This window comes from Capra hircus, chromosome 5, assembly GCF_001704415.2.
Source record: "Capra hircus breed San Clemente chromosome 5, ASM170441v1, whole genome shotgun sequence".
NCBI classification, from domain to species: Eukaryota; Metazoa; Chordata; class Mammalia; order Artiodactyla; family Bovidae; genus Capra; species Capra hircus.
In genome coordinates this window covers 56,580,134-56,591,503 of record NC_030812.1, presented here as the reverse complement: position 1 = coordinate 56,591,503, position 11,370 = coordinate 56,580,134, and the positions used below count along the sequence as shown (strand labels likewise).

Sequence of the window (11,370 nt, the reverse complement as noted above, 5' to 3'; positions counted from 1 at the left end):
GATGGCCATCAAAGCTTGTTGTTAGAACAACAGTGCCATCTTCAGTGGGAGTCCGGTCTTTAGATGGGGATAATCGCTCAGAAATCTGGCTGCCCAAGCAGCCCCTGCTTCCCGGACTCCCTCCCGATCTCTTTCCATACCTGCTCTGCCCCTCCCGGTTCTCCCAGCACCTGAGGACAAGAGGACTGGCCCGGCCGGTCTCGCCGGCCGCTCCAGGGACTCAGGGAAGGGCGTATCCCACCTCCCCACCCTTATTACGATCCTCCTGACTCGCCTCGGCTCCACCCCGCCCCTCAGCCTCCAAACCTATTTCGCTGCCGTAGCTCCGCCCCTCCCCCTTACCCCGCCCCTCTCTATTACGGGTTATCTCTCGTCGTTCCTGGTGGATATGGTTTTTCAGGGAGAAACCACGCTTCTCCTCGTGCTTTCCAACGGCTCCGCCTTCCCGCCGGAGCCTGACCCTTCCCAGCGTGCTCGGCGATTCCAGCGTGCGAGGCTCTCGGAGGGCAAGGCCCCAGGGCCTGGCTTAGGGGCGCGAAAAGCATGCTGGGGATTGTAGTTCGGTAGTCCACGAGGGCGGCTAGGGGTTGGCAGTAGGAGGGACTCATTGTCCCAGCGTGCCCTGCGCCTCAGCCCGCGCGTTCGCAGTTTCTCGCTCTCGCCTGCTCTCCCGCTCCCTAGCTTGCTCGCGCTTTTGCTCGCGGTCTCTTCGCGGATCGAAGGGGTTTCTGACCACAGCTTGTGGCTGAGAAGGGCGACAGAGGCGGCGGCTCAAGAGAAACGAGGCTGCGGTGGTGGTGGGAAGATGTCGGGCGAGGACGAGCAACAGGAGCAAACTATCGCCGAGGACCTGGTCGTGACCAAGTATAAGATGGGGGGCGACATTGCTAACCGTGAGTGCGGCCTCAGGGGTCCGAATATTGAGGCTGGGAGGGAGAGTCAAGGGAGACGGTGATGGGTTGGCTCCTGAGAGCTGGAGCGGTGGGGTCACGCAGTGTGGGTTAGTGAGGGCCCGGTTCAGGTCTGCTGGAGGTGGCGTGGTGGGCAGGCTCCGTGTCGCGCCTGGGACCCGAGAGGCTGGGCCTGGGCTGGAGTCTCTGGAGATTCTGGCGGACGGTCGGCAGGGCGGCTGGGAGAAGAGCAGAGCTGGGCCCCTGGCCAGCCCCGACCCTAGGCCGTTGGTAAGGAGGCGAGGTGTACCTCCTGTTCCTCACCCTTCAGTTCAGATTTCTGCCTCTGATATTGGTGGCAGCGAGACCACCTCGAAAAGGAAGCGCTTCTATTTTGTCGCGGCTCCCCGCCGTCAGGAGCCTGGCCCGCACGTGTTGCCAGGTCCCCTGCGGCTCGCCGGCTACCTTCCTCCGCTATGTCCCTGACACCAGCTTGCCTACCACGTGCTTTGCTGTAGTCCTTCGTTCTTTACTTCAACTCCTTCCCTGGTGGGGGCCGCCTTCTACTCTAGGGCCAACTCAGGGACTATTAGAGAGCACCCCATAACTCTTGTTTGACTGTTCTTGAAGTTGTTCATTGTACCTCCAATCTGCGGAGTTGGCTTTAGTTAGTCGTCTAATTTGATCTTAGGTGTTTCACAACTGTAGGAGTGTTTCGAGGTCCTTCTCACCCCAGCCAGTCAAACCTATGAATAGTGCTGTTAAAGGGGGTCTGAAGTTAGAATCTCATAAGTTATCCTTAATAAGATTGTGCTCTTGACTTTCTCAGCAGCTGCCTGCCACTCTCTACAGATGTCTCGCTTTCTATTTTCTCTCTTTCCAATTTAAAACCCAGTTAGAGGACACAAAATGTTTGTCTTTGGGCTTTTAAATGGTTCTGACAGTAAAGATAGGCATTTAGGATGCTTTTGATCCTGTGACTGAAAATCTGAGTTTTTCAGACTTTCAAAGAATCACCAAAACTTGGATCACAAAAATAAAATCTGAAGTCCAGGATGGACCATGGAGAGGGTATGGGTGAACAGAATAAATGCTTTGTAACACAATGGATATGTAGTGGTTTAAATCAGAAAAAAAAATTTTCCCTCTTGCAGTTTATAACTTCTGAGGCACCTGTGATTCCCAGTACCAGTTTGAAACTCTTTTGGATCACATACTTCTTTGAGCCCAGGGACCAAGGTTAAGTCTTCTTGACTTGTTATTTGAAGAAATAAGTCTACATAAATTGAGATTACTAACACCTCCTAATTGGGGTGTCTGGGAAAGGAAGAAAGTAGCATTTAACAATGCATCAGCTTAGAGTCAGCAATTGTATGTCTACCTTCTTGTCCCTGGTGCCTATAAATTTCCTCCAGTCTCCTTTGCATGTGTTGGATATCTTGGTGAGAATGCCCTTGAAGTTCATAAATCTCCTACCATACCACAAGTATCATCTTTGGAAAGTCTCCCTTGCCTTAGGAGACAGGTGATGCATACCTAGCTGTCACACTATATAAAGGAGGGAAGGGAGTGTTGGCTTTTTTAAGTTAAGGAGAGGAAGGTAGAGATTTATAGAGATGACAGGTACATTCTAGGAGGCAAAACATATTCCTCTTTTTTTTTATCCTTAGAGCAGTGGTACTAGGGAATATTTCTAAGTTGGACTCAGAAACTCTAAGTCCGACTTCTAGGTGTTTCTTGGACGTTAACTTAGACAACACATTCAGGACTGATATATGGGATTCTGTTCCCAGGGGTACTTCGGTCTTTGGTGGAAGCATCCTGTTCAGGTGTGTCGGTACTGAGCCTGTGTGAGAAAGGGGATGCCATGATAATGGAAGAAACAGGGAAGATTTTCAAAAAAGAAAAAGAAATGAAGAAAGGTAAAAAAAACAATCCCCTCCTAATTAAGTTTGACCCTTATTGAGTCCTGTTTGTTTTACTGTAATAATGCAACCTTTACCCCAGCACTGGTTGAGATATTTGGAAATTTGGAATGGCAAGGGGAATTCAGTTTCCCACTCAATCCAGACTGATCAAACTTAAGACCCTGAAGAAAATCCATTCATTTTTCAGAGGGGCAGGAGGGTTCCAAGAGAGCGAGCAGGGCAGTAAGGCTGATTGTTTCTTTACAGGTATTGCCTTTCCCACCAGCATTTCAGTAAATAACTGTGTATGTCACTTCTCCCCTTTGAAGAGCGACCAGGACTATATTCTCAAGGAAGGTGACTTGGTAAAAATGTAAGCTTAAACCATTTTAGAGCACTTGTCTTTTTCCTCGGCATTCACAATAGTGCCAGTTGCTAATGCTGTACTCTGCTCTTGCCTTTCAGTGACCTTGGGGTCCACGTGGATGGCTTCATCGCTAATGTGGCTCACACTTTTGTGGTTGATGTAGCTCAGGTAGGTGGACTGCTTTGAACTCTATGCAGCCAGTGGGGAGCTGGGGAGGGTTCACTGCTGCTGGGTTGTTTTTTTTTCCCACTGCTGCCTCTTATCCTCACCTACTACCACGACATTAAGTTTTGAGACTCTCTAGAGAATAAAAGGGGAAAGGGTGGTTTCTCTCCTGACCACTGGATACATAATGGACACACAGATATTAACTGATCAGCTTTTTTGGAAGGCACTGACTGCATTTCCTCCTCTACAGGGGACCCAAGTAACAGGGCGGAAAGCAGATGTCATTAAGGCAGCTCACCTTTGTGCTGAAGCTGCCCTACGCCTGGTCAAACCTGGAAATCAGGTGAGCTGTTTAGTCCAAGTCCAAAGCTTGATAAAGCCAAAGGTGCGTTCAGGATGTACTGCTATTCTATACTGAAAGAGAAGAGGCAGGAACTAAAAGAGTTTAAACCGAAGAGATGTTAAATCTTAGTGCCTACCTTAGGTGGTATGATGCTCACTGTAAGGGGATGATGGGTGCTCCTTTTCTCATGGAGCCTATAGAGATCCTTCCTTTTTCATGTTTTGGATGTGTATTGTTCCTGGAAATAATTTGAGATAGATAGCTCACAATAAAACACAGATATTGAAACTAAGTTTTAAAAGCTTATAACACAAAAATAATAATAGTACCAGTAAATTTGTGGCAAAGAAAGGCCAAAGACCCTTCCAAGACAATATTAGGACGTCCACTGATCATAAATTTCTCATGAATTCATACAATAACATGTTAGACTACTAGTGGAGACTTTGTCTAACACTTAGATTTCAGAACCTGTTCAATACATAAAGCATCCTCTTTCTCTGTGCTCTTCACCCTTTTTATCCGTTTGTCCCCATTATCACTTAATTGCATCGTTTTTACTTCAGCCTCTGTTGTAGTTTTCTTGCAGTGGTATCTATCAAAGAGCTATTATAAAGCACTTTGAATAGTACCTGGCACATAGTTAACCCTTTTGTTAGCTATTAATATTTTACATATTGATTATTTTTATTATTTATATGCTTACTATAAGATATTATTAATGTAGTGGCTGTTGTCTAGCTATGACATGAGACTTTCTGGATTCTCATCCCATTACCACCCACTACTGATTTAAAATGAAATAACTTCAAAAGTTCCTCATCTGTAAAGTGGGAAAAATTAAATTGTGCCTCATTCTCACAGGGTTGTGAAGATTGAGATGATCCATATAAAGTGATTACCACAGTACCTGACATGTAGTTTAATAATAGCTATGATTGGAAATTCACTTTCCTTTTTTTCTTAACTATAATTTAGGTGAGGATCAGCTCATGATTGAAAGAGGTAAAGAGGACAAAATAAAACTTTCTGTACCCTTTCAACAGGTTAGAATGCCAGGTATCATGGACTAAACACTTTGATCCGAAAACCTGAGTTTATACCAGGTTCTTTTGGTTAACTGGTTTAACCTTGAGCAAATCATGTAACCCTTCTGAGCCTCAGTTTCCTCCTCCAGATTAGGATGTAGATTACCATACAGAATTGTTGGCACTAGTCACCTTACAGAATTGTTGTCTAAGCAGACCATCTTTGTGATAGTGCTTTGTAAAATGGTATGCAAATTTGATTTCTAGGTTGTAAGATGCTAGGGCTATGAAATGAAAAATTACTGAGAATCATTGCATTTGCTGGAGGATATTAGAACTCAGTTCTTTATGCTGCTGCTTCTCATAGTAGACAACTTACTAGCTCCTGGTATTTTACGTTTTATTTGATCTTGTACTTCTAGAACACACAAGTGACAGAAGCCTGGAACAAAGTTGCCCACTCATTTAATTGCACACCAATAGAAGGTGAGACTTCAGATAGTGGGGTTGAGGGTCTCAGTATGAGTGGTTTAGCAGAATTAAGACTTTTGTTCCCTTGAGCATCCATCCTGGCTCTGGCATAATCCAAGCCGCAAACCTCAGTGCCCCGTTTCCATAGCTGGGCACTTTGCTCTCATTGCCTGCTCCATGGCTCTACTTGGGTAGGTGGGTTGGAAACCTTTGGGGATTCTAGATGAGTGGTGCCACAGGCTTTGTCCTCTACAGGTATGCTGTCACACCAGTTGAAGCAGCATGTCATTGATGGAGAGAAAACCATTATCCAGAATCCCACAGACCAGCAGAAGTAGGTGCCCTGTATCCCACTATCTACCTTCTGTCATATAAGACTAGTTACGAACTTCTTCCATACTCCAGGCTAATCTTATCCACCTTCTCTTCTAAGCTCCAGGAACCACTTACTGCTCCTTATTGTGCCCTTTCTGTTCTTTTAGGAAAGACCATGAAAAAGCAGAATTTGAGGTACATGAAGTATATGCTGTGGATGTTCTTGTCAGCTCAGGAGAGGGCAAGGTGATGAATGTTTACCAGATCCAGCAGAGAGGGGAGGCTGGGGGTGGGTTCCAAGAGCACCAGATCAAATATGATCTTTTATAGGCCAAGGATGCAGGACAGAGAACCACCATTTACAAGAGAGACCCCTCTAAGCAGTATGGCCTGAAAATGAAAACTTCCCGTGCCTTCTTCAGTGAGGTTGAAAGGCGTTTTGATGCCATGCCCTTTACTTTAAGGTACTACTGCACTTAGCGAGGACAGGACTTGGAACAGTCTGACCCGTAGACCATACAGCCAGATCTCTTTCCTTCCCCTACCCCGCTTGCCCTCTTTCCCTCCTCTTCTACCTAGACTTGTAGCTCCAGCCTGCATGCATGCCTTCTCTCTTTCTCCCTCTCATAGGAAGTAGTGTAAACAAAAAGCAATCCTACGCATGATTTCTGCCTGAGGGTAGGGGTTATTTAAAAACAGGAACAAAGTGGTAAGACATGACAGGGAGTTAAGGATACCTGAATTTGTCTTCCCCTCCCCAGAGCATTTGAAGATGAGAAGAAGGCCCGCATGGGTGTGGTGGAGTGCGCCAAACATGAACTGCTACAACCATTTAATGTTCTCTATGAGAAGGAGGGTGAGTTCTGAGAAGAGAGTTGTAGTTTGAAGGCTCCGATTATGGTCCCCTTCTCCTTGAAGGCAAGGGGACATTCTATCAAAACACTTTGTTTCTCTCATAGGTGAATTTGTTGCCCAGTTTAAATTTACAGTTCTGCTTATGCCCAATGGCCCTATGCGGATAACCAGTGGTCCTTTTGAGCCTGACCTTTACAAGTCCGAGATGGAGGTCCAGGATGCAGAGCTCAAGGTTAGTGTGTGATGGAAAGGAGCAGGGACATGGCACTTTTTCTGGGAGTGAGGACTGAGTGATGGGAAGTCCTGAGAAGAGCTGCAGTGCCGAGAGTAGCACTTGGCATTTGCTCCATGTTCCTCAAAATTTGTTCACTTTCTTCTGTTTTGCAGGCGCTCCTCCAGAGTTCTGCAAGTCGGAAAACCCAGAAAAAGAAAAAAAAGAAGGTTTGTTATGATCATCCCTCCCTGGTGGGGTGAACCTGATCATCTTTATTCACTTTCCTGGGTCTTGGTGGGGATATAGGTGTCGCTATGTCCTTATTTCTCCTCTCAGCCCTGACCTAGAGAATTAGGAATACTCTTGTCCTTGGTCCCCCAGACAGTACCCTAAGTTGTTGGAAACTGACACATCTTCTCTCCTTTCCATGAATGTAGGCCTCTAAGACTGCAGAGAATGCTACCAGTGGGGAAACTTTAGAAGAGAATGAAGCTGGGGACTGAGGTGGGTCCCGTCCCCCCAGCTTGCCACTCCTGCCTCATCCCCTTCCCACCACACCCCAGGCTCTGTGAAGTGCAGTTCGACTTTTCCACCCAGGACCGCGAGCAGAGCGGGGTCTCCCTGTCCTCCTCCCAGTCCCCCATCCCAGCCCCTTCCAACAACAACCAGCTCCAACTGACTCTGGTCTTGGGAGGCCAGGCTTCCCAGCCACCGAAGACTACTTTAAATAGAAAAGAGAAATTGAATAATAAAATCAGGAGTCAAAATCCATCGTTTTCAAGCCCCTCTTTCTAGCCTTTTTCTACTCTTCTCTGCTTGGTCAAGGTTTATGGCCCTACAACAGAACGGGAGGAGGCTAACACAGCCACCACCACTAAAAACTCAGATGAAATTTTTTTATACCACTCCAGTGTCAGCATTTTCCCATCTGTTTGGGCTTGTTCCTCTCTCTGTTCCCACTTTCCCAAAGTCTTTTATCAGGCCTCAAAATAGAGAGGAGCTATTCTTCAGACTGTTTTTCTTCACATGTGGCAGATTCCTTTTATGATCCAGGCTGTCGAGCCAGGCCCCTCCCATTTTTAGGAGCTGGAGCCTGCATTTACCAATGGATTCTCATCTGTCAATTGGATCCTCATTTGTAAATCTTTGTAGTCAGTTTTGTTCTACAGGACAGTTTTTCCTCCCTCCACAAAGCTGTAAAGAAGTAATCCATCTCAACTTTGTCCATTTCTTTGAAGTCAGTGGGGTTCTTCCCTTGCTCCATCTTAGAAACCTGAGCTGGAAGCTCCACTGTGGTTTTGTTCCCTGTTTGAAATACTTTTACTTCCCTTCCTTGAAAGAAAGATGTGTAACCAGAGGAGCAGACTGAAGAGACAAAACTGGCTTTCTGAAGCTGTGGACTTGGATTAATTGCTAGGGGTTTGGAGAGAAAGGTGACCTTTCAGTACCTCTGGCATGCTGTCCCAGGGAACTAGGGCTCCCACTAACTTATGAGGTTTTTAAACACATTGAAAATGACATGGCATTAAAATAAATTTGGATTTGCTCATAATCACGTGTCTGTATGCTGCTCTTATTTGATGGTGGAGAGTGAGCTGAAGTGATGATCATTTGGAACCAGTTTTGGGGGGTTTTTTGGCCTTGCCTCATGCCACGCAGGATCTTGGTTCTCCAACCAAGGATCAAACCTGTACCCCCTGCAGTGAAAGCACGGAATCTAAACCACTGGACTGCCAGGGAAATCCCTGAAACCACTTTTCTATAGCCATATTCTACTTTTCTAAAATACTGAATAACTTGGGTTGGGGGAAGACATAAAACTCCTGGGTTTTGTGAATTAATGGTACATTTTCTATGGGAGTTTGGTCTAGTTTTCTGAAGTAAAAACATACCCCTTACTGCTGACACTATTTAGAACACAATGTTTATTGCAAAAAAATTAAACTACAAAGTGATTGTCTTGGCTTAGGAAGCCAGGAAGAATGCCTTTAGTGTTAACGCGTTTTTTCAAGCTACCCTGAGATTTGATGGGTAATGCATGTATTAGAGCATTTTTTATATGTTACTGCTGAATTAAACTGAAACAATTAAACTGAACACAGATCTCTTCCTAAGGGTTTATAGCAATCAACAGGTGAAATCCCAGTGGGTTTGATATCTTGGTGGGGAGGGTGGTTATTTTTGTTTTCAAACACATTACAGTCCATTGGTGACAATTCTAGAGCCACTTAAGAACTTGAAATTTAGAAATCTAATTTTCCAGAACTAAAACGGTGAAATTTTCTAGAGAAGACGCTAAAAAAAGGAATCATAACAAGCCTCATTCCATCTTACAGTGAATAAGGTGAAGTCTGTATGATGAAGGGTTTTCTTTCATCCTTCATAATACACGTTTTCTGTAGCCAAATCTTACAGTGTCTTTTCTGGGTGCTTCTGACCTAACCATATCTTGATACTGGGAAGCTGTCATATCACCAAATACTATTCCTTCCTAAAGATACATGTAGCTGATCGGGCTTTCCTTCTGTCCATTAATTAGATCTGTCGTTAATTTGTTAATGTGACAGGACTGAAGCGACTTACCACACACTCTGAAGAGGGAGAATCACTGAAGTATTTTCTAAACAAGACGCATTGTCGCCAGGAATGTTATGACATTCTGCCTCAGGCATTGTAGGGAAAGACCAGTTGACTAGGAAAAAAGTTTATTTTCCACAGTAACAAAGGTCTCTTTTTGTAGTATAACAGCTTTCTCAATTCCCCGCTTTATATCCTTTCAATGTTCTGCAATCTTAGGACCTTTAGAAGTTCCAAAATCGAACCTGCAGATAGTTTAATAAATAAGGTAAACCAGTAAAACAAATCAGGACTTTTTGTACAGTCCGCCTCAATCCACAGTAAAATGGAGGATGTCTCCAGGAAACTGCAACTCCCATGAAGCAACGGGAGGAAAGGCGGAAGTAGCTACCCTTTGCTCGTTTGCGCCTCTAGGTCTCTTATTGGAAATATGTGCTCATATCTAAATAATACGGTATCCTCATAATAAAACAGGTGAGAGGATTCTTGTACATCAAAATACTGATTTCCAACAGAATTTTCTCCTAGCTTAATCACTTCACACACCAGCGAACTGCCAAACACTATCGTTACGCCCCTTGGGCAACCCCGCCCCTAGGGGCAGGGCGAGAAAGCGGAAGTGACGACACTGAGTATTCCATTAAATATCCGTAGGCGAGCCCCTGGCGATCTCTCGGCCTTAGCGCCATCTTTTGAGGTGAGTGTCAGTGATGCCTGTGTTCGTGTTCCGACTGCAATCCATAAACATCTGATCTCTGCACTTACCATCATTACAGCAAACTAACTGCAGACTTTTTTTCTTTACCCGTAGAAACCTCTGCGCCATGAGAGCGAAGGTAAGCAGTCCCTGCCAGTTAGCTAAAGCTGTAAGAATTGGCTGTTGGTAGGGGAGACCTTGGCAAGGGAAATCGGCCATCGTTCCGGTTTCGCCGGGTTCTTAGGTTGTGCTAACGAGCTAGTGGGAGAGGAAGGATAGTTTGAGGAGAAGCATATTAAGTGGTGGGTAAGTTCTGTGGGGAAAAGCAGAATAGGTGGTAGGTAAGTTCTGTGGTGAGAGATGCTGAAAGTGGGAGAGAGCGCATGCAGGCAGGATTCATGGTTTTACGTCTGGGATCCAGGTGGCAGTCCAGATTGTTGATGTGGTTTATTGCGACTAAGCCCTCCTACTTGATCAAGAATCCACCCGGTTCTAAGTAGTGCTTTTCATGGAAGTTATGAAAGTGTTAGTCGCTCAGTCGTGTCCGACCCTTGCAATCCTGTGGGCTGTAGCCCGCCAGGCTCCTCTGCCCGTGGAATTTTCCAAGCAAGAATACTGGAGTGGGTTGCCATTCCCTTTTCCAGGTAGTCTCCCTTACCCAGGGATTGAACCTGAGTCTCCTGCATTGCAGGCAGATTCTTTACCGTCTAAGCCACCGAGGAAGCCTCCCCTAGTGTTCTTCATATCCCTATCTAAACATTGTTACTGAAACTAATGATATCTTATTTTATTCTCTGTCCTTGGTTTATAATCGGTTGCCAGTGGAGGAAGAAGCGAATGCGCAGGTATGCTGGGACGTAGGAGGTGGGGCTGGGAGAGTGAAGGAAAGTGGACAAAACTTGGGACGAACATTTGGTTTAGAAATCCAAAACAACTTATGAGCATTGACTGGCCAAAGCCATGAATTGAGCAGAAGACGACAGAATCGTAGTGTTGGTTGATTTTACCTGTCCTTTGTATTGGGTGCACATTTAAGATTGGAGGGAAAGACTGAACTCGGGTTTGTGGGCCCGAGGTGTATTCTTATGTCTGGTTTTCAGGCTGAAGCGCAAAAGAAGAAAGATGAGGCAGAGGTCCAAGTAAACTTGTACACCTATGGAAGCCACAGAAGCAGAAACAAGGGAAGCCAGAGGCCAGGGACGCTGGTACAAAGTGTGGACTGCATGCCTACTATCTAGAACTTCTCAATGGATCTGGAACATCTATGGCCATTCTGATCGCCTTGACCACCTTTGGAGACCTACCTTGCTCATATCAGAGCCGTCCCTTTTATTGCCTTGGACCTGTGATAACTATGGACTAGTTCTCTTCTCAGTTGTGGCTGAATGTAACGTGTACAATAAATCATCTCTTTTGCTGTCTTAGCTGAAGAAAAATTTTGTGTGTGATGTGGTTTTTTATGGTTACACTAGCTGGGGATTCTCTTATCAGTACAGTCTGTCTCTACTCCCTGTGTTAGAAAAAGTCAAGCTTTATAT

General features: G+C 45.4%; 1 protein-coding gene and 1 long non-coding RNA gene across 3 annotated transcripts; both read left to right on the top strand.

Annotated features, from left to right (window-relative positions):
- On the top strand, window positions 607-7,329 carry PA2G4 (proliferation-associated 2G4). Of its 2 annotated transcripts, XM_005680371.3 has the most exons (13): window positions 607-893; window positions 2,684-2,812; window positions 3,065-3,170; window positions 3,263-3,332; window positions 3,583-3,675; window positions 5,126-5,189; window positions 5,430-5,508; window positions 5,657-5,735; window positions 5,820-5,953; window positions 6,251-6,345; window positions 6,449-6,576; window positions 6,732-6,785; window positions 6,996-7,329. In XM_005680371.3, exons 1-13 carry the CDS (start codon window positions 806-808, stop codon window positions 7,059-7,061), a joined length of 1,185 nt encoding a protein of 394 aa, XP_005680428.1. In that variant the 5' UTR covers window positions 607-805; the 3' UTR covers window positions 7,062-7,329. The 2 variants fall into 2 exon arrangements, with proteins under 2 accessions (XP_005680428.1, XP_005680429.1); XM_005680372.3 differs by lacking the exons at window positions 5,657-5,735; window positions 5,820-5,953 and having other exon boundaries at window positions 625-893.
- On the top strand, window positions 9,729-11,268 carry LOC102168701. Its single transcript, XR_001295696.2, has 4 exons — window positions 9,729-9,832; window positions 9,947-9,971; window positions 10,655-10,677; window positions 10,933-11,268. It is a non-coding gene; the product is annotated as an uncharacterized LOC102168701 (long non-coding RNA).

Excerpts from the sequence above, each read along its gene's own strand:
- PA2G4 (XM_005680371.3), top strand. The coding sequence starts at position 806 with ATGTCGGGCGAGGACGAGCAACAGGAGCAAACTATCGCCGAGGACCTG. Across the intron at positions 894-2,683 it reads GGGGGGCGACATTGCTAACC|GGGTACTTCGGTCTTTGGTG; the intron begins GTGAGTGCGGCC and ends TTCTGTTCCCAG. Across the intron at positions 3,676-5,125 it reads TGGTCAAACCTGGAAATCAG|AACACACAAGTGACAGAAGC; the intron begins GTGAGCTGTTTA and ends TTGTACTTCTAG.